Consider the following 22,598-nt stretch of genomic DNA (forward strand, 5'->3'; position numbering starts at 1 on the left):
AATTCTGTACTGAGCTGGAGAAATTCAGCCAAGTGTTGGCTGAAGCAGCTGAGGTCGTTTACCAGCTCTTTGGCAGGTTCCCAGCAACCATTTGGCAGGCACCTTCTTTTATAAATATCAAGCTGGCTGGTAAAATGATGAACATGACGGTCCCAAAGTGGGAATCGGCTATCGCTGCAGCCTGTAGACGAATAAAAAAAAAAAACACAGCCTCTGCTGAGTTTTAACCGGGATTTGTGCTGCAAATTTGTGCTGCAAAACAACTGCCACAGACGTTGGCAGTTTTGAAGCAGAACATCTGTGTTAACAGATAACTTCTGCTGACCCAAGGCAGATTGATGGATTGCTCCATGTCTGAATAAAAATGATCTCTTCAGTGTAACACGATAGTGGTACCTGATTTCTGCACATACCAGGTCTGTAATGCCAGTTGGTCCATTTATTGGTCTTTCCTGGGTCCACAGATGAATGTCTCAAAAATGATTTCTATAAGATTTAATACAGACTTTGTATGAGTGTGTTTAGGTTAGGGATGTCCCGATTAGGTTCCTTTTGCCTCCGAGTCATTTGATTTTGAGCATCTGCCGATACCGAGTCCCAATCCGATACTTCTACAGTACATTTAAAAAAAAAAAAAAAAAGAACGGCGAAGAAACAGATCCAAGATGTCACTGATTTATTTATTTATTTATTTATTTTTAATTCACCTTCTTTTATCATTTAACACTTATAAACAGAGCACCTCTGTGAGGTAGCTTGAACAAAAAAAGTAATCGAGTAATAAACAAATTCTTCACATTGTAGTTTAGTGCAACAATGTCTAATATAAAAAGAGCAGCAGCTCAACTTGAAATACCTGGCAGGCTTGTAAACAAATAAGCAAATAAAAGTGCCACAGTGTTATAAAGTAAGTCCAGTTATGTGCTTTTTGGAACTGCACTCCTAATTCTTACTCTCCTCCTCTGAAGGAAATGTATGTTTTTCTTAAAAACCAACATGTCTACCATGTCAGGTTTGAGCCTGTTCCTGTTCTCATCAAGGATGTTAGCGATATCCTTGCCACCTCTTGAAGTCGCATATCTCACAGTTTCCAATCGCAAGTGTCATCCACTTTAAAATACCTGCACACCGCACACCATTCGCACCCCCAGCTTTAAGCTGCTGCCGTGGTCTGCCTCGCTTTACGGCACGCAGCAAAGTGACGTCATGTCGCAAGCGTTGTTTCCGTATGGAGTTGAGAGCATAGACATAAAAATTCGGAGAGTTATGATTATTGTAGTTGGGGATATACACCTTCCTGAGTCGAAATAAATGCAATGTGGAGGCATTGGAGACCCATCCAAGATGGCGGCCACGCTGATACGTCAGCTCCAGTAGTCTATGAGGTGCCTACGTATATTATGTCCTTGGTTGAGAAGGTCTGACGGTACCACGACATAACAGTAAATACTAAGCTGTTATTTTTTCCCATTTGTTTTGAAATATTATAGTTCTGATTTAAAAAAAAATAAATAAATAATGAGCATAAATATACATATATAGATAGGCTATATATCCAATTGCTGATCGGGATGTAACGCCCGATTTCCAATCACGTGATCGGATCGGGACCGGGGCATCCCTTGTTTAGGTTTTGATTATTCCCTGACCCATGGAAAATTTCCACTGTATGGTTGTGATTAAGGTTCCAACACGCTTGATCTGAAACCAACTTCAGGACAAACCAACCAAGGTTTTCTTTTCGTCTGGATTTTTTTACACGCCTGGCCCATCTGCAGTGTGGCTGTGAATTAGATTTGCTTCCTTACATAAGTGTTCTTTATGAAATCATGGCAGAACTAAGTGTTTTTTGTGCACTGTGTAGCTATTTTTATACTGAGTCACCACATTGTTTATATTATAAATGGAAAATGAGGAATAATACAGGAATGTTGATGTTGTGATGCTCTTTTTTGGGGGACAGCATGTTTTTTGTCATGATGCGGTTCTCTGTCGCTCACTGATCATCTTTGTTTTTGTTTTTTTTTGTAGAGTCTTGTTGGACCGAGCACACACAGATCTAGACATCTGTCAGAGCCTGAACTCTGACCCAGAACCACTCGTCTCACCACTTCCAAGCTCTCCGCTCCGCAACGCCAACACCATTACCTCAGAAACCAATACCTCGGCCCCTAGAAGCTCCTCCCACTTCCCCTCATCTTCATCACCCCTGTCGTCATCAACACCTATGGACCTCAGCCAGATTCTTTTGAACATTAAATCTTGCCGCTGGAGGCACTTCAGACCACGGACGCTATCCCGACACCTTTCTGGTGGAGGAGACTTGTCTCGCAGAGGATTTAGGGATTTTAGCCGTACTATGTCGGGACTAACTCGGACCCTGTCTGGAGGAGCCGTCTCTCAGAACCGCACTGGCCCCTCCACCAATCCTGTCAACGGTGAGTCTGTTGCTTCCTCTGCTGTGCTGCTTCGTGTTTCACTTTGTGTTGGACTGAAGGACACGGAGCACAACCGTTAATTTAGTCGCTTCTTACCTTGTAGAGAAAGTTTTCTTTGCCTCACGAGAAGCTTAATTTATTATAATTTAGAGAATGTGTCTATCTAAAAGGTTAGCGACTGTGGAAGTCATTTTCTGGAGTATTTTTAGTCAAACGTGCACCCTTTGTGCTTTCTGCTATAGACGGAGGAGCTGGGTTCAGTCCAAACATAAATCAGAGACAATTTACTCAGTTCGTTTTCCAGCTACTTAAATTGGATGTCTACATCCATCTTCTAATAGCCTGGAGATTTGTTTGATGTGTGGTCCTTGTCCACTTTACTTTAGTGTGGAATTTGTCATTAGTTTTTTATTTATTTGTCATAGTTTTGGTCTGGTTTATTCATTTATTGGTTAACCTTTTATACGTTCATACAATTGAACTATTTCATTTTATTATCTTTGGGATTTGACCATTACAGCACATATCCTGGTACACAAAGTTAAATGGGTGAAATGCTGTTGTTGTGTGCATGTGGAAGGGTGTAATTGAAGATATTTCCATGCTTAAAGTAAAGTTGCACACTGTTATAGACTTTGTGCAAGTAAATATGTAGTTGTTGTCAAAATAAGACCGGCTCAGTGTCGATCTTGGTGTTTAGTTGAAGATTGCTGCTGCTCTTTTTTACTGAGGCACATCAGCGGTAATTTGCTCTCATGACAGCCGTGCTGCTGGTAAATCGCATGAACTTTCTGTATAAAAACAATGATAGATTTTTAGTTGTGATACGATTTTCTGTGAGTCTGGGCTCCAGAAAGAAGGCAGTTTCTTTCACAGAGGTCTGACCAGGAAGATTTTCTGGGGAATTCTAGTTTATCAGAAACATCAAGTTTGTTTCATTGAACTTAAAGGTCAAATAGACCTGCTTTGCCAGGGTTGTTTTAAGCATCCAAACAAACCTGAAGTGCCCTGTTTCTCCTGGTATGGTGCCTTGTGATGCCTTACAGGGGGATGCCACAAAATAAGCCAGTTGTAAGAGTCACTAATTGTTATCTTCCATTTCACACTTTTTGTTCTGGTTTCTGCAAGAAGTTTGTCATGTAGCTGCTTTTGGTTTATATATATATATAATATATTTTTTTGGTGTAATTTTGTCATCTTCAGGGGCTGTATGTAATGGAGCTTGTGGAACAGTAACGCTCACATCTGCAGGTATCTGCTGTGAAACCTTTGCCTCAGTCATAACTTCAGAAAACTGCTGGTGACAGAAACTTGACCAGGCCAACTTTTATTTGGTTACTTTGACTTGTTTCCCACCCACTTTTTAAAGCCCAAATAATGTGGCACACTGCCCTTTACCTTTTAAAGGCATTTATAACAATTTATAACATTTATAACACAAGCAGATAGTGCCTCACTTTGGTCGTACAAGACCAGTAAGCATGTTGCTATTTTAAGCAAGTTCTGAAAGTTGAACTTATCTGAATACATCTGAAATTTTCTTTTCTTCTTAACACACAAAGTGCAGGACTCTTCAGTACATCATTTCTACAAACGTAGAAAGAAAAACTTCCTTGGGGAAGGCTCCTCTGTAAACGGTTTGCTGAGGTCATTTATGTTTATGTGGGTTGAATGTGACGCCTACAGTATCCAACAAAACCTGTCTAATGAGGAGTGCAGTCGGTACAATTCCTTGTGTTCTGTTACCATTTTGCCAGTATTTTTCAGTCACTGAAGAGTTCTCCATTTGCAGGACACAACTGTAGCCGTAGCATGCATCTTACCGAGCCATGGACATGCCGCCATCTGTTTTCTTTCAGCAGCCTCTTAAACATCCTCTGGCATCATTTTTTTTAACAGCTTACAGATACGTTGTGGGCCTTCTTAACTCGGTAAAAACTCCCACAATGCCGACTTGAATTGCCAAATGTGCGTGTGTTTGTGTGCGAGAGTGGCTGAGCTGCAGTGGGCAGGATGTTTTATTGACCAGAAGGTGAGGAGAGAAAAATAGAAAGATTGATGAAAGCCTGATCTAATTGTCAGTCGGGTTGGAAGTGAACCAATTCCATTCACCTGCCCAGTAATTGGTCCACCAAAATGGCACCTTTTCAGATCTTTACTGTTCCTATTATTCATTTCTTTTTATTGCCCATTGTTCCAAGTTTAACGTGTCTCCCATCTCTATTGACACGTTCTAATAACCTTCACGGTCAAAGCAATCTTGTAGCAAACTACGCAATTCCTTGCTTTTGTCCTGCTGCCCTCTTGGTGTATTATTCTATTGTGCTTCTGTGTTTTGTACTGGGATTTCTTGGTCTTTCTGTTGTTAAATACCAACTTAATATCAAAACATAACATATATGCCACTCAACTTTGTGTGGTTGCACACTTTGTAACCTTTCAATCTTGCACGAGCTGTCAGCAGTAGAATACCAAGTAGCATGTACTGCACCGTGGGCTTTTGTGCTTATTTGAATCTGAGCTGCTCAGTCATGTCTCAGGAGTATAAACTGTCTTTACAATGGATTTCCCAGCATGTTGTTTGTCTTTACATAACAACAGAGTACACTAACCAAACCCTGGCTTTCAATGGTGCTGTCAGAAAGCCCTCTGAGCTTTGCTTTGTATCAGCTTAGAGAACATTTCAATACATCATTGAACAACAGGGGTGGACCGCCTTCTTTCTGGGCAAATTTTGACTTCTACTCTGGACTAAATTATCTACATATTTTATATATATATTTTGGGAAACTTTTGGTTTTGAGCCGAGCGTCTTGTCTCTTAACAGTGTTCACAGCGGAGCAGTACCAGCAGCATCAGGAGCAGCTGGCTCTCATGCAGAAACAGCAGCTGGAGCAGAGCCAACAACAGCAACAAGCCAACATCCCTGTAACAACAACCAACACACAGGTTGGTGTGAACACTGCACCTCTACGTGTATTTATAGGCCGTTCTGACCAAACGGAGGTAAATGGGAGCCTGGTAGAACTCAAATGAGCCAAACGTGTGAATCCTTTTTAGCTGAAAGTCAGTTGACACATCCTTACTCCTGTGAGCAGCATTAATGCCTCTGGCTCGGTTCCTGTTTGGCAGCAGAAGTGCTGAGCTTGGATGTTTCAGGAGTTTCATGTATTTTTTTTTTTCACAGATTGGTCAAGTCTCTGGCACATACCAACATGTTTGTCTCTGTCCCGTCTCTGCTTTCCATTTAGGCACTTGTGTCCAAGACGCTGGACCAGGCCAGAGCCCAGTTTGCTGCCTCAGCCCTCATCACCACAGATCAACTGCTGGCTTTCAAATCCAAAGAGGAGCTGGTGCTGGCAAGTGGAGTCAACGGGGTCCTGGCAGGTGCAGGTGAGGTTATTCATCACTCAATGCACCAGTAGGAAATGGGCTAGTTTTCATTATCTTTTAAATTTTTCCATTATTGAAAAGCCATGATCTAAAGATTAGAAATGATTCATTTAATTCATTTAATATAAACAACCTAAAAAAAAGACTGTTTGGTGCTCAAGATTTGCCACCATAGCCCTCCTGTTTTTAAATTTTTTTTTTTTTTTACCTCACATATTTTAATGGAGGAAGGGGGGGAATAACCCTTAAACGCTGCCAGCAGCAGTACAATTACAGTCATGTTGCATCAACTTCTCTGACGGTGTCAACAAGCTTAAAAGTACCTCACAAAGATGAGGGTTGTTGCAGCTCTGTTGGGCTGGATTGCATTAGATTGTGCAGGTGTGCCCCTCATCTCAAATTGCCTCGCCAAAAGTTTTAATAATGTCAAAACAAAACTGTGTATACATCCGGTTTTCTGTTTTTTATCTTGCTGAATTAATGATTTCCTCTGTGTTCAGCAGGCGTTTTCAAAAACTTGCACCTCACCAGCACCACTGCGACTCTTCACCAGACCAACCAGTCGACACACACTACCGCGGCCACAGCCCCGACTTTCCTGCAGCCCTCCTCCAACTCAGCCACCCCCATGCCTGCCACCGCCGTCCCCACCTCCCTCAACTCCACCCCCAGCGCTCACGCAGCAGCTGCACTGGGGCTTCTGGGATGCAGCGCTGCCGGTGCCACCCCCGCCACCACTCAGGTCCTCATCGGGAACAACATCTGTCTGAGCGTGCCGTCGGCCGCCAGCCTCGCTGGACGCCACATCCCCCGGACCCTCGGCAACGTGCCATCCTCTGCCTTAAAGCTGTCCACCACCACCAATCTGCAAATGCCCAAAGTCTCTGGTGCATCTTCCATGGACATGGGCTCCAGGTGAGCACCCAATCTGAAAATGAGACTTTTTGCTATTTCATGAGAAATATTTAGATTTTTACCGGCAGCAACACGTTTCAAATTGAAAAGAGCACCCTAGAGAGGCAGAGTCTCCCAGACGCACAGATGGCAGGTTAAAAAAAAGCTGCCTTTACAAACTGTGGAGCCATTTTAGAGTAATGTTCTTCAATGTGAAACGGTGAAGACCTTCTCTATGTCCTAATGTGAATAAAAGATTGTTTTTTACAAGATTTGCAAATCATTTAATTCTGTTTTTACTTTTAATTTTACACAATGCCCCAAATGTTTTGGAGTTGGGGCTGTACTGCCTGTTTGGAGGATGCTCTTTTGACACATGCAGGGATGGCTGGATTGTAAAAATGTGCAGGGGTGGTAGTTTACACACATGCACAGTATTTACAGTCATCAGTATTCTGAGCAGGCGCACAGGCAATCACTTCAAGATGGTGACTTCCAGGTGGGAAAAGGAGACTTTGTCGCTTTTGTTAGAGACGAATCTCTTTGTGGTCTCTGTAAAATTAGCTTCACTTTGATTTCCATGCAAAACAAAGCAGAGGGGGACGGAGGGAGAGTGTTTTACACAGTAGGCAATTAAGGTTTGCTAAAAACATTGCTAAATTTGGAAATATGCTTTTTTTCCTAAGAAGAAAAGATGGATGCTAAAAGGATCTGAAAAAAAGCCTTAATCTGGCCAAATCTATTTTTGGGCCGTGACAACAAGCCGCTGAGAATCTGTCTGAAAAGAGAGCAGAAATAATATCTGAGCTCCACACAGATACTGCGGAGGCCCGTAGATTTGGTATTTAAAGATACGAAGAGATGGCGGCAGCGTTAATCCCCGTTTTCTTCCCTCGCAGGGATAATCGCGACGAAGACAAGCCAGCACTGAACAGTATAGCAGACAACACAGTGGCCATGGAGGTGACGTAGCGGGGCGGCGCAGAATCCGCTCTTCAGGTGCTGTGCATCGTAGCATCGGGAATGCAAAAGGGACAGCAGGACTCTGACGCAGACTGGCAGAAGGACGAGTGGCCGCAGCCGCTCGCTTGCAATTCTCATCTCTCATACTTTTTAAACCATTTTGTTGTTTTTTTTTTTTGTTTTTTTTTTGTGAAAAGTGAAATATTGACTCATGTAAATTATGAATATGGCAAAATTAGTATCTGTACAGTAACTACATATTTGTAATACCCCCCCCCCCCCCCCCCGTGTAAATATTACTTGAATACAGAACTGTCCATTTGTGATGTTTTGCACTTGGGAGTCAAAAAAAAAAAAAGTTAGCCAAGTTAACTTGTGGCGAGTGTGAGAGATGTATAGAGAAGAGTTTTATCACATCATGTGCATGGTGCGGAGCCTGCTGTTTTTATCTATTTATTGTGCTGTGTTTACAGTTTCTTTGTTTTTTTTTTGTTTTTTTTGGTTTGTTTTTGTTTGTTTTTTTTTGTACACTGTACCTTTGTTGGTTCCTGTGCTGTAGTAAATGTTAGGTAGCTACGGACTCCTGGGTATTTTTGTATATTGTGAACACAACGCAGGCCCCCCCCTTCTCCACCCTCCACATTTATTTTGGGTCCCTGTTCTTCTCTCTGTGGATCGTGTGAAAATCAGTGGTGACATGCATACAGACCAGGAGGCCAGAAGAGCCGAGAGGAGGTGATGGTGGAGCTCTGGAGGGGAGGAGCTTCTCTCTTCCAGGATGCTTCCACTTAACTAAAATTGTCCCAAACACAAGTAACAAAACAGGGATGAAGTCTCTTCCCAGAAGCTTCTGCTGCTTCTGATTTAAGCACTATTTTTTTCGTAATGTCTTTTGTTTATGATTTTGATAAATATCAATGCTGCTTTTGTATTATTATTTTTTTTTAAAGGGTTTGTCCTTCATTTTCATGCAAGCCCCCCCCTTTGTATTTGTTTTATCTCAAACATTTTTGTAAAACAAAAAAAACTGTTATTTTTGTATTTTCTTTTTCTTGTGGTAAACCTGATTGTAAGCTTATCTTCGTTTGAAAGACTTCATTCTTTTGTTCATTTGTTACTTGTTCATGCATAGGTGATAAGGGAGGTGAATGGGCAGTGATCGCTGTACGTGTTTCATCATTCCAGTTTTTAAGATTAAAAAAAGAAATGCTAATGAGGAGGGGTCAGAGAGGTTGTGAGGACACGATGGTTTTCTCCTCTCTCCCTCCTTTTCTTTATTCTTTTTTTTTTTTTTTTCTTTGAAAAAAGAATCTCCAGACGGCTGCAAGGCCAAAAACCACAAGTATTGGGTGCCTTCCTTTGGGGAACTTTATGTATTCTCTTCTGTGAAGAGTTAGGCACAAAGGCAGCATTACTTAGTAGTGCTTCTCGTCTTTGTCAGAATCTGAATGCCCAGTCCAATGGCAGGATATATCCTTGAGGTTTACTTGTCCCACCTGGAGGCTGAAAAGACTAAAAAAAATAATAAAAAAAACGGATTAAAAAAAAAATGTGACAGAACTCTCACTAAAATAAGACAATAAAGCCCAGGGCATTAAATGTGAACTGTTCGGACTCCGGTGTCTTATGTATTTGTTGTGTGATGTGAATGTGGGAGAGGGCTGGTCTTGATGCACTCATTCTCTTTAGGAGATATCACAGATCTGGACATCTGAAATGCACTAGTATTTATAATCTACACCGACCGGCCGTAACGTGAAATTTCAAGCATGCCCCTCCTTTAGTGCAAACTGGCGTGACCCATTGAGGCCAAGACTCCACTAGTTATCGGCAGGTGTGCAGTGATGTCAGCCACCGAGCAGCAGATCCTTTTAGCCATGTCATTTGTGAAGTGAGGCCTTCGTGGTTCAAACGTCCAACATGTTACACAGATGCTCGATTGGATTGAAATGTGATGACCAAGTCAAGACATTGGAATTTGTGCTCCTCATGCCTCAGTGTTATTGTGCTGACAGATGTCATGTGGGAATAGTGTGACCATGAGGGAGTGCGGTTCTGTAGATGTCCAAACGAGGGCCAGGACAAAAGGTTTCCCTACAGAGGGTTGCTGAAAGTGTTGCACTGTCCCCATCAGCTTCTCTTCTTCCCCACATGTTTGAAGAAAACTTGATGCATCAGACCAGGCTTCCTTCTTCCATTGCTGTATGGACCAGTTCTGGTGCTCATATGTTTATTGCTGGGACTTTAGACACAGGTCAGCATGGGCTCCTGTGTAGCTCTGTGGCTACACAGCCCCATCCACAACAAACTGACGCAATGTGTTTGATGACATGCTTTTCGAATCAGCATAAACTTTCTCAGCAGTTTGACAGTTTTTTTTTTTTTTTTTTTTTTTTTTTTCCAGGCCACTGTAGGAACATGCCACAATAGCAAATGTTTGCCCTTGTCAAAGTCGCTTAAATCCTTACGCTTGCCCATGTTTTTTCTGCTTCCAACACCTTCCAAATACAAAAACAGAACATTTACTGCCAAGCGCCAATGTAACGCAATTTTTTAAAAAGTTTTACAGTCGACGTGTCAGTCTGTGAGTTTATGTTACAGGTTAAACTAAATATTCGACAAAAAGATAACGAACCATCAAAAACCTCATATCAGAAAACATTTAAAGGGGAACTGCGGTATTTTCAACATTAAGCCTCTTTTATGAGTCGTCTGCAATGTTTTAGAACCCCCCTCACCGCTTTTTTGATGTTTACTGCTGTCTCCAGTATTTGCCTAATTTTGATTCTTCTCAACCTGCTTCAGAATGGCAAGTCATGTGCATGTCCAAAAAGGTCTGTTTTCAAAATGATCAACTCACCGGAGTGGTTACTGGTGTGCACTGCCGGTAATCCATATCAAATTTCGTGGCGAAAAGTTGCTTCTGTCGTGTTTTATTTGACATTTTGTACAGGATGTTTGTTGATATTACTCCGCCACCGCTAAGAAAATAGTGCAAGCATGAACGAGCTGCCAAATAAAACACGACAGAAGCAACTTTTCGCCACGAAATTTGATATGGATTACCAGTGCACACCAGTAACCACTCCGGTGAGTTGATGATTTTGAAAACGGACGTTTATGGTGCTTTTACGGACCTTTCTGGACATGCACATGACTTGCCGTTCTGAAGCAGGTTGAGATGAATCAAAATTAGGCAAATACCGGAGACGGTAGTAAACATCAAAAAAGCGGTGAGGGGGGTTCTAAAACATTGCAGACGACTCAGAAAAGAGGCTTAATGTTGAAAATACCGCAGTTCCCCTTTAAGCAGTTGGTCGGGCGGACGAACTAATGCAAACTGCTAAACTAAACTAAAAAAAAATTAAAAAAAATGACAGCAGAAAACGGTGCGATTGACTGCTTAACAACTAAAATAAAAACAACAAAATTCCCAACGATCAGTCTAAATGCCAGCATTCACTTTGTACATCCCATGCACAGAAGTTATAACCCAACGCGTCTCTCTTAAAATCTTGCATGGCCACACTGGTTTATCAAACGAAGTCCACCAAATTCGAATAGAAAAAAACGGCTCCGTACCGTTGAAGCAGCTGGCTTACCACCCTCACTGAAGCAGAACAGTCTCATGTCATTACCAGCCTGAGTGAAACCAACGGGCACCACCCCAAACTTCAGATCTGTTATCCACTCCGCTCCCAATCAGAGTCGGCCAACAATCACCAGCTGACTGGTTCCATTTACATGCACAGTTAAGCATAGCCACAGTTGTAGCAGGACTTGGCCAGTTATTTGGACTACTCTCCTTTGCCTCGGTTTACATGCACTGAAGTGGATTCGAATTATAGGCTGAAGTCTGCCCAAGAATGTGGACTGTGTGAAAATACATTCTGCAGCTTCAAACTCTCTCTGTGGGGGATCATGTACACGTAAGAATAGATTAATTCACTGCACGTACGTTGTCTTTTAGTTATTTAAACAATGAATTTATCAGCTGAAGCTGCGATGATAAAATCTGGATTCTATCAAAACAGAGCAATGGTCTGGAAAGGCTTTAAGCAGCCATGAGTTGACACGTAGTCTCAATGGGCTGATTTTCCGTCACAGTTACACATTCAGACACGTTGTTCCATCGGACAAAAGAATCTACACTTACAGTCCTTACTAAAAGATGGCTTTACTATTACTCGTAGTTTTTGCTGGCTTCTCTTGTGTACTGGACAAGAACTGTTGAGTCGGCAGAAATCACCATGGCAAGCTCGAGTCTAGTCGAGCGCATACATGCTGGAATAATTAAACTCTCAACCACATTATCCAGGTGAGTTTTTCTGGCTCTGAGAAGCTTGATTTCACACACTTTCAGTCAGACTGAGGTATATATGTATTTTAAACGTCCGGTTTGGCTCAGACTAACAGAATAATTAATTTTTTTTGATCAGCATCATGAGTGAAGTATGCTGCAGCATTGTGCCGTGGGGATGGTAGGGCCTTGGAAAGTGGTCAGAATTGAAGGAATCCTGAATGATGCTCAGTACAGTTTCGGGGGCAACCTGTTTCAGCCTTTTAGAAACAGAAAACGGGACCCCTGGGATAGTGTCAAAGCAAGTCAAGTGATTTAAGAGGAAACATTTGGATGAAACAGTCTCGTCAAAGCCTAGAACTCAATCCAGCGAGAATCCGCGGTCAGAATAGCTTGCATAGCTGTAACTAAAAAGATTTTCTTTTGATCTCATTTGGACTCTTATGTGTAGGTCCACTGCATAGAATCCCAAAACATGTCATCTGAATTAAGGATGGCAATGCAAAAAAAAATAAAAAATCGAAGCACTTTTGTAAGACGCGGTAATGTCTGATCTGGAAGAGACTCTGAAGTATCACTTTTTCATCAGTTATAACTCTGGAGTTTTTCATTTTTGCCCTGCTGGAGCGCTGCCCACATTATTCAGTCGTAGATTGTGTCGCAGAGAAGAAATCACTCATCAGTAAGCGAGCTGGCCCACCTCCAAGTCTGCCAAGTGGGTGTTCACCCCGGCTCATGCTTTCTCATTAGTTGGCTATTTTTGGGGCAGATCAGAAACAAAAGTTTTGGTCATCAACTCTCTGGATGTTAACAGAATTTATGTGGCAGAAATAAATCACAGATGTCTTCTGGGGAAGATAATCGCAATATACTTCACATCCTGGGACTTTTTCCATCACATTCTCTACACGCTTTTACTGCCTCACTGTGTCTTTACATGCAAGGACTGCAAATTCTCTTTCTCTTCTAGAATTTAATCTGTGGGAGCTAATGTTGCAGACCACAAAGCAAGCAGGTTTTGTTTATTTCTTTTTTTTCTCCCTGGTGAGTAATTCCTCCTCTCACGCCGCATTCGCAACATGCATTTATGCTCAAAAAGTCTTCCTCCTGACAAATTCCTCTGCATCCACATCCACCGGCAGAACGGCTGGCGTGGCAGTGCTGAAAATATGTTGCAGCTGTTAACAACCACTGGATCAGGTATCAGGGTCGGGGCAGGATTACTGGTCACGCAGAGACTCAGGCCTGTCGACACAACTCTCTCAAGTTGTGCTGTAGTTTCAGACAACAGGTGTGAACCAGCAGCCGAAGCTCTCTATTCTCCCACAGATTCATTTCCTTTCCCATTATCCGCGATAGTTGATGCTTATTTCCTTAAACAAAACCTGACATTTCAGGCACTTTATGTTGCTGCCAACAAGGAGGGTCAAAACAGATAATAATAATACATTTTATTTATAACGCACTTTACATTTACAACAAAATCTCAGAGTGCTTCAGTGGGATAAAAGACAAATATTCAGATCAAAAGCAGGGACAGTAAAATGCAAAGTACACAAATAAAAGTAGTGAGTTTGTTAAATGCAAAAACGAAATAAAAACAGGACAGAGCATTGAAAGGGTGATCATTAAAAACATTGGGTAAAAAGAAAGGTTTTCAGGCCTGTTTTAAAGTGTTTCACAGTTAAAAAGATTTTTAAAAAAAATAGAACAAGAATTATCAGTTGAATGTCAGATCCCATAAAAGTGTTTTCTTTCCTTTGTGGTGGTAAAAGCACTCCAGCCAGGGCTGAGATTTTTTTCAGCTGCAGCTGAAGATCTCAGACCCTCTGCAAAGGGAAATGACTCACACAGGCTGGACGGCAATGAGCAGGAAAGTACAAGCAGTGTCATTCTTACAGCAGTTTTAAAGAGCTGCATGTGGTGTGTCTAAACCACATCTGAGATGCTTCCACACCCTCAATTCTGTTGAATAAGACAGAGGACAAATGTGGCTTTGTACATGACATATGTTAAAAACTTGCTTCACTTTACTTCATTGGGATTACGCTTGCAGGCTAATGTTGTGTGTACCGATCTAAATGTTTGTCTTATTAACTCGTGGTGTGATACAGTATTTCCCATCCAAAGAAGTCATTTATTTCTTTCTCTTTTCTCTTTTCTTGATGTTAAGACAACTAATTCTTCTGGAGAATTACAAACACAAGCAATGTTGCCCAAACCACCAGATATTGCATAGCGTAAGTTGCCAACTTAAAATCAATCTATGGTAACGTGTCACTTTGTGTGTGTGCGTGTGTGTGTGTGTGTGTGTGTGTGTGTGTATTTTTGGCTTTTTTAAAGATCGCTTTAGATAAGCTTCACTACGAAAGGAGATTTTATTGTGACACGACCACTATTTTGCAGCATGGGAATACGTAGCTATTCCTGGAGACAGAGGAGGCTGCATTTTATGTGTTTGACTTTGGATTTTTCTTTTAGTTTTTCGCTTTTTGCTCTTTGGTTTCCCCTGCAGTTGTGGGATGTGACACTACTGTCATAAGAAGAAATCTGTGTGAGCCCCGCACATGTACAGCCATGCACATGAATTTGAAGAGACCACAAAGACTCCATCAAAGCCTACAAAAATGTCAAGCGAATAAACAAAAGCCGTTAACTGTGGTATCTCATCCCCCGGGGTGCTCTAGGCCAGTTTCACGCTCAGGAATGTCCATCTGTCCATCCATCCATTTTTTATACCCTCTTACACTTTCTACTGAGGTACATTTGGAATCATAAATGATCCTTTCATGTATGTTTTTAGACGGCGAGAAGGAGGCCCAAGACGGGATGTGAAGCAGGAACTTGCTGTCTGGCAGTGGTGCTAACCACCACGTAGCCATGCGGGGACGTACACAACAAAGGTCAGTGTTCTTCAAAACAAGTCGGAAGTTTAAGACTCAAACTTCATAGTGTTGTTTTTGAAATAATTATTCAATATTTTGGAGTAAAGTAACAACATTGCTAAAAAGTAAAGCTGATAATAACTGAACTGAGTTGTCTTAAGTGTTTATGCATCTGTTGTTTTGAACTCCCTCTGCTCCCGCTTTTTGGGTCGTCCCTGATCCATGGCTCCTCCTGACCCTTTGAAGGATTCTCTTCACCTAGTTAACGATCTGATGACTCCACACAGAACATGGTAACTTGAATTTTTTGTACACTTGCAGAAAATGTAACAGTGGCCTTTACATTAAAGGATAAGATCATTTGTAAAAAAAAAAAAAAGAAAAAACACCAGGTCCTTCTGTCACTTAGGCAAGGCAAGTTTATTTGTACAGCACAATTCAACAACAAGACGATTCAAAGTGCTTTACAGATACATTAAAACAGTAGAAATAAAAAAACATTACTTGAATTTTAAACAAAAAAGAAAGAAATAAGAACAACAGATAAAATCAGATCAAATCAGAAGTTAAAATGTGATTAAGTTTTGAAACTCAAGCTTGACAGCTGTTAATTACACTTCTACACGTGCCTAAGTTGTTGACCCACACAGGCACTGCAGGAAGGAGGTTTTCGGAGGCAGAGCTGAAGCACAGCAGAGAGGGAGGGGTCGTGACTTACAAGTTGTGTTTGTTCAAATTCTCAAGCTACATCCATAGTTTTGTAAAGACTGCCCAGTTTCTTCTTGTAACTATCAGGTACCCCACAATTTTATCAGCTTACCACCTGCAAACATTATCTTGTGCTCATTTTGAGTTATCCTTCTTCTTATATAATTCCTTCTTCAGTTAGGATGTTGGTTCGAGATGTTTCCCCAAACATTTTCACTCCATTCAAATATGTCGTGTGTTTGCAGTTTATGTGCACGGGTTAAAATGTGAGGCCGAGTTCTTTTCTTGGTTGCTCTGATCAATAAAGGCCTGTTAAACGAGCATGGATTTAAACTAGATTGGGGCTTTAAGAGACTTTATCACAGGGCTCTTTTTGAATCAAAGAGGCCGCTATCAAACACACACAGACACACTGCATGTCTCCTTGGGTGGCACTGCAATCTTTATTTCATGCCAGTAACACAAAGGCCCACAATCACTGTGCCATTCAGGCAGCCGCAGAGTCAATAAAGTCTTGTCTGAATTGCTTCTCGTATCAAACCACAGAAGCGGCATGCTAATATTACCCCTCAGACAGACTTTCCGTTCCAGTCTTTGGTCCGGGCTCAGTGCTTCGCCGTGCCAGAAATGAGCTGCCACTTTGATGACACTTTCAAATATTCGGACATGAGAACAGAGGAATCCATCTCCCCTCTGAATGCTGCCACTTGCAGTAAGACAAATGTATTGCTGAAGGTGACTGTGGGGGAATGTTAATGAGAGACAGGCTTGTTAGTTCTCCTCTATCACGTATTTGGCTGACTTAGCTTTAAAGGGCTGCCTGTAGCTGCGCCCGTCTTGTTGCTTGTATTGAAAGCTTTTTTTGATTGGACCACAAAAGTTGATCCGGAGATGGGGGAAAAACACTGATAAAAGGGGCTTGAATGAATGTTTTTTAACATTAAGGATGCTCACTTTGTGTCACATTTAGACTTTATCACCATGTGGTCTGATGAAGCCGTATGACGGCACAGTGGGGTGGGGCTTAGACTCAGCACAGAGAGGCTACAGCAAACTTAATATAGTTGTTTTGATATTCAGAACTATAAAAAGGATGAAATGATGTGAAAGAAATCAAAAGTCCTTGAACAATATTGCGATTCAAACTTTATTCTCTTCCATTACAGTCCATGGTATAATGTCACCCACCTCCTAAGAGTTTCAGAACATAATATATTTGTGCAGAGTTGCATCTGAAGCATCTCAAAATTTACAGCCTTTAAAACACAGTAATATTTTGAGAGTACATGGCAGGTTCGTGTATTCCAAAACGGAGGCATGTTACAATTTTGAAAGGCAAAGGTAGACATATAAACTGTGGTCATTTAACAATTTTTGAGTCTTGATCATGGCACAGCTACATTTCGCAATGCGGAACAACGTCACTATTAAACATTCTGGTGTGAGACTGTTGGAATGCAACATGCAAAGTGTAAAAAATATTCCATTAAAACGTAAAAGCAATGAAAGTTTTACCCTCAGTCCTATTAGTATGAATGTACAATAAGGAAACTGTACTCCAAGTACTAAAAGTACTCACTAAAACAGCTCCCACTGTTATATTTCTTATAATTGAATTCAAATTACTCACAATTTAATATATCAGGTGTGTTTGACCGTATCATACCTGTGGGTTTGTGTTTGTGTAAACTCTTTCTTTAGTCTGAACTTCATCTTTAGCTTTTTAACCTGAGATCCCAGCAGCCTTCTTCACAGCTTCTCAACCCACCTGCTCCTCATTACCTCTTAACTCACCTGCATCCCCTCACCTGTTCACCTCTGCTAGGATATGTATTCTCCTTGGCTTGCTTTGTGCTTTGTTCTGTGCCAGAGTCTCTGTTGATGTGCTGTGTAAACATCAGTCTACTTTTTGAGCTTAGGTTTGCTGGCAAGAATATTCCTATAGTTCTTGTTAGTTTATTATCTTTTAAGGTTGTTTGCTCCTCATCTTCTTGCTGCCTGCCTGTCAACATTTGGGTTCTCTTCCAAAACACCCACTGTGACGTGTCTGAGAACCCCAACAACTGCAAATCAGGCTTTAACAACCGATTATTGATGTGTGTTTTCCTAAATTATATCAAATATAAATATTTTTGCTCATTTAACCAAGCAAAACCTTGTGTGTTGAAAACTGATAAAAAAGGGCTTCCATATTGTGACCAGAGGTCGCCTTAACTGAAAGTTTTTTTTTCTCCTGATGAGGGAATAATCTGGAAGCTGTCTGTCATTGAGACAGATTGGACTGTGAATGCAATGTACTGTAAAGTGATGCCATACACAGTGACAGCGTCAATTAGTGTGTGAGTGTGTGTTACTAATTAGCTTTTATTTAGGCTCGTCTTCCATTGCTTAGTCATTATCTCATTGTTTAGCAGGCTGTAGCCACCTCACTTTCAGACCATAACTTATTACAGCCATGTAATCATGAATAATAATAATGATAATGATAATAATAAAGCCCTCTTCCAACTAATGCAGTGGAGGAAAAAGGCAATGCAAGCACTGCTAAAGTTCAGCCAGCAGAAATTCATATTACAGGACATCCAGACAGCATAATGAGGTCAAGTGGGACTATCAGGTCCAGTTTGAGCAGGAGTTCCTATAGCTGAGGCTATAATTGTAGATAAAACTAACATTTGTAATGGATTTGTCCAAGGGTGCCAGATGGTGCGGAAATTCAAAAATATACAAAAATATCAAAACTTTGATTTGAACCACAGGGTTGTGATAAAAATGAAAAAAGAAATGATGGAAAATAACAAATACTGATGGAATTTTTATGAATTTGGTCATCCTTTGGATTGACAGGGAGTGAGTCAAGCTGTTTGAGGCAGTCTCCAGTCAAGTCTAAAGTCATTCAGCATAAGTCCGTGTGAAAATGCAGGAAGACACTTCATTCTGCCTAAAGTGTCTTTGCATAGTGGAGATGATTTTAATTGAAATGAATTCAAAATTCACATATTCACTGACTGTGTAACACATTGTTTGCTATTCCATAATGCTTTAATCAGACACTGGAGTTGATATTTGATTTCTCAAGCTCCCATGTTTTTTAGTTCAGAGTAAACATAAAAATTGCTTTACATTGAAGCAGTTCCATCTTTTATGAGCACTGATCAATATGATGGAAGTGAGAAAGATATGGGCATAACCTTAGGCCAAGAATTACAGTTCCTACAGAGAGCTTTAGCTTCTCCGTTTGCTTCTCTCTCAGCAGTGTACCAGACAGCAGTAGCTGTAATTGGAAATTTAGTCACGTCACATCTGCTCTAATAGTGATGTGACGTGTGGAAATTTATTCAACTTCATCAGCTGAATAAACATGTAGTTCTCAACCTCTGTCCGCCCACCCCCAAACCTGCAGCGCCACTATTCCCATTCCATTTTCAACATGACCCTCACAGTGTGGTTAATGGGGTCTCAAATTAAACCAACGCAGCAGACTGAAGAATACACCTCATTTTATTTCAATTTCCACTTGATAATTGTCACACTTCTGTGAGGAAATAAAAATAGTTATGCCAGCCTTGTTTTAAAAGGACTTCTGTCCTGTCATTTAAGATGTTCTGTACATGAATTGAAGGTTTCACCCTTATTTTGTTCCTCATGTATAAGTGAAATATTGGACAAAATGGGATGTAAATTGACGCAGACTTGAAACTGTTCATCTGTTATCGTACATTTTCACTCTTGACAGATGGGCTGTCACCTTTTCTTTGAAGTTCAAATGTTGGGAAACTTCAAACATCAGTAACCTGTTTGAATATAAAGTGATTCCGACCTTAGGCTGTATAGACAGATACATCAGACTAACTTCTGCTGCCTCCGGCAGAGGGCACTTTAGTATACTGTAGCTTGAAAATAAGCTAATGTAATGTTTTCTATGGTCACAACCTTTGCAGACCTGCAGGGAGACAGTGACTTTGCAGCATTAAATAATCCATGAAGCATATTACTTCCTGCTTTGCACTGGCTTTAATGACACACTCCAGCAGTTATAAATCCTCTAAAAGCTGTGAACCTAAAGCTAAGTTTTGGCCAGGAAAAACAACTCTCGTCCCTTTAAAAAAAAAGAAGAAATTCAGCCAGTCATCTTTGAATCAGAGGGCGTTTGCCAAGAGAAGCTGAATGCACCTGGAAGTATGATTTTTAACAATGTGGTGCAGCTACGAGCTCACTGCATACGCAAGGCCAAACAAAAAGCCACGGCACTCAGAAAGCTTTCTCACCTTGGAAGCCACTAATTGGAGGACTTCTGGGCTGGCCAGGAGCAAGGCAAATAAAGGCTCAGCTGCAGCTGATCTTTACTACTGCCATCCTAACCTCTGAGAGTCTGCCTCTCTAAGTTGCTCTTCTTTAAACCCAATCATGTTACTGACCTGCTGCCAAATAACCTGACGAGTTGCAACATGTTCCTCCAGCCATTTCTTTTTTAGTCCAGCCTTTTGTTGACCCTCCCTAAGCTTTTTTGAGCCATCACATTCAAGATGAGCAAATATTTTTCATGAGAAATAGCTCTCATTCAGCATTTGATATGCTTTCCATGTTCTGTTGTGAATAAAAACAAGTGGATTATGAGATTTGCAAATCAAAAATTCCAATTTTTCTCACATTTTACACAACTGTTTTGCTTGTGAAGTGATGCATGAAAATGTTTTGATGCTGTATTTGCTCACAATACCTGCCTGGTATCTTGTGTGGGTTGTCATGTAGGTTCCGCTGTAGAGCTTTTCAAGAGTAGTCAGCTTGAAGTCGGTGAGTAATATTTTTTTCTGATGTCAAAAATGGGCAAAAATACAATACAATGACCCAATTTTTAACAAAAAGGACAGAATAGATATTTTCTTTAATACCACTCCGTGGGGCCCCTGACCTATAGGCGAACAATAGAGCAATCCAATGAGAGGTCACATTCAGCCTGTGACGAGGCAAGTGTGACAACATCGATTGGAGGCAAAAACCTCCCTTTTTACCACCTTGGTCTGTGGGTCTTTGGAGAGCAAGCGACTGCCTCTATGCCCACTCATCACTGAGTGTTTTGCACCCACGCTGAAGTATCCATCTCTATTACACACACACGCAGACACACACACTCTTTATAGTTTTCAGAAAAGACAATCTTTGCTCTGTCTGACAAGGCAGGAGTAAAGTGACCTTTCAATCATTCCTCCAGGGACGAAGAGGGGCGGAGCCTCCCCCTGACAGAAAATTGGAAAAACGCCTGCCTGGGTTTTGTTGCTAGGCAGCAAGGCCCCTCAATGACAGTGTGTCAACAATGAGAAGAGAATGAGAAATAGATTGCGCCTGGTCGCTTGAGATGAGAAGGCATGGATTCACGGCTGCTCTGTGTGTGTGAGCTCCTCGGCTCACGGCTCGGGTTGTGCATCGCATTCATAGACATGCTCTTTCTGTGTGTTATGCCGGTGATTGTAATTCTCTCCTCATAAGACGACCTTCAAATTATCTGTATGAGTCATCTCAAGTGTTGGCCCTGTGAAAATACAATCGAATCTAATTTTCTATTGGATGGAGAGGGGGAGGGCCTTCATTTTAGGCTCTCTGTGGCTAATGAAATATTAATTCGTGGAGTGTGATGTGACTTGTATTTTAAGATTCTGAGCAATATTGACATATCTCTGTTTTTCTCTTTCAATTCCAGCAGAAATACAGTCTTAAAAAGGCTCTAAAACCTCATTTAAACATTTTATTGTCATGTAAAAGATATTTACCTGTTTTCACACCATTCTGCCACAACATGAATCTGTAGGTCCTCCTCGTGCTGCCAATAAAAGCCTTGATCCATTCAATGCCTTGTGCTGCAGGAAATGTTCTTTGAACCATTTTTAATGGCGTTGCTGAGCACATTATCCGCCATGAAGAGGCCTCTGCCATCAAGAAGTGTCTTGCCACGAGGAGGTGTTGGCTCACAACAGGGATTAGGCAGATGATATGATTCTGAACAACTATGAAAATGATAACCGAACCCACGATTTCGCAGCAGAACATTGATATGCCGTCACATTGCACTGCTATTTGCTTCTACTGTCAATGGTTTTAATGTTATGGCTGTTACTCTTGGTAAATGTGACTCTTGGTAAATTCACATCCAAGCCAAGATCTAGTTATAGCTTCACTGGAAAAAAATGCCCCTCCAAAAATAAGTAAAAAAAAACAGCAAATACAAGACGTTTTTGCTTGAAAGATGTGATATTTAGGACTTTAGAGATAAAAGTGATCTTGAAATTAGCTTAAAAATTTCTTCAAATGTAAAAAAAAGCTTGTTTCATATGATATGTGACTCAAAACAATTTGTTTTCAAGGCTTTTTCATTTAACAAGACATTCAAGATGTATTGTCTTCAAACAAGTCCCTATATCTGGCTGAAATAGTACTTGTTAGGCAGTTGTGTCATATATTAAGTCTTATATAGAGATATTTTGACTAGAAATGAGACAAATATACTTGGTAAGACTTTGATTTTTTCCAGTGTTGGCTAGAACATTTCCAAGAATACAAGCATGGGAGGGGAATTTTTTTTCTTCACCAAAATATGTCTGACTGTGCTGGAAGTGGCGATACGCCCCCTTTCAGTTTGTCAATGTAATGCCCTTTTTGACTGACCGATTACCTTACAAACCAAAACAACTTTCAGACAACTTCCATTTCAAAGCCCAGGGCAGGAATTATGGGACAGAAGAAGAGTGTCTGGGCAGGCTGGAGGAAAAATTTGTTTCGCAACCACATTATCAGTTGTTTTAGTTACACTTTGAGGTATTCACTTGTGTATTTCACAAGTCTGGTTTTAGTCAGGCAATATCACAATAATTCTTTTTTTTTTACAAGTGTTCTTTTACAGTAATGTGCTGACAGTAGTGGGCTGTGGATCAGCCCAGTCTCCAGGAAAATAATTTTCCTTTTTACTTCTCTGGAAACCAGAAATATGTAAATTTCTTTCTGTTCCAAAAGTAGTTTTTTTTT

At 41.0% G+C, this 22,598-nt stretch overlaps 1 protein-coding gene across 5 annotated transcripts in view; it reads left to right on the forward strand.

Annotated features, from left to right (window-relative positions):
• Positions 1–9,293, forward strand: part of LOC142369653 (enhancer of polycomb homolog 1-like) — a 37,041-nt gene extending 27,748 nt beyond the window's left edge. For 2 of the 5 annotated variants that reach the window (XM_075451978.1, XM_075451974.1), the window contains 6 exons: positions 2,032–2,438; positions 3,642–3,689; positions 5,266–5,387; positions 5,690–5,831; positions 6,332–6,746; positions 7,625–9,293. In XM_075451978.1, coding sequence (XP_075308093.1) covers positions 2,032–2,438; positions 3,642–3,689; positions 5,266–5,387; positions 5,690–5,831; positions 6,332–6,746; positions 7,625–7,697 — 1,207 coding nt within the window. In that variant the 3' untranslated portion in view covers positions 7,698–9,293. The remainder of the gene's footprint in view (positions 1–2,031; positions 2,439–3,641; positions 3,690–5,265; positions 5,388–5,689; positions 5,832–6,331; positions 6,747–7,624) is intronic. The other 3 variants (XM_075451975.1, XM_075451976.1, XM_075451977.1) reach the window with 3 other exon arrangements.
• Positions 9,294–22,598: the final 13,305 nt, after the last annotated feature.

Source organism: Odontesthes bonariensis, chromosome 20 (genome assembly GCF_027942865.1).
Source record: "Odontesthes bonariensis isolate fOdoBon6 chromosome 20, fOdoBon6.hap1, whole genome shotgun sequence".
NCBI classification, from domain to species: Eukaryota; Metazoa; Chordata; class Actinopteri; order Atheriniformes; family Atherinopsidae; genus Odontesthes; species Odontesthes bonariensis.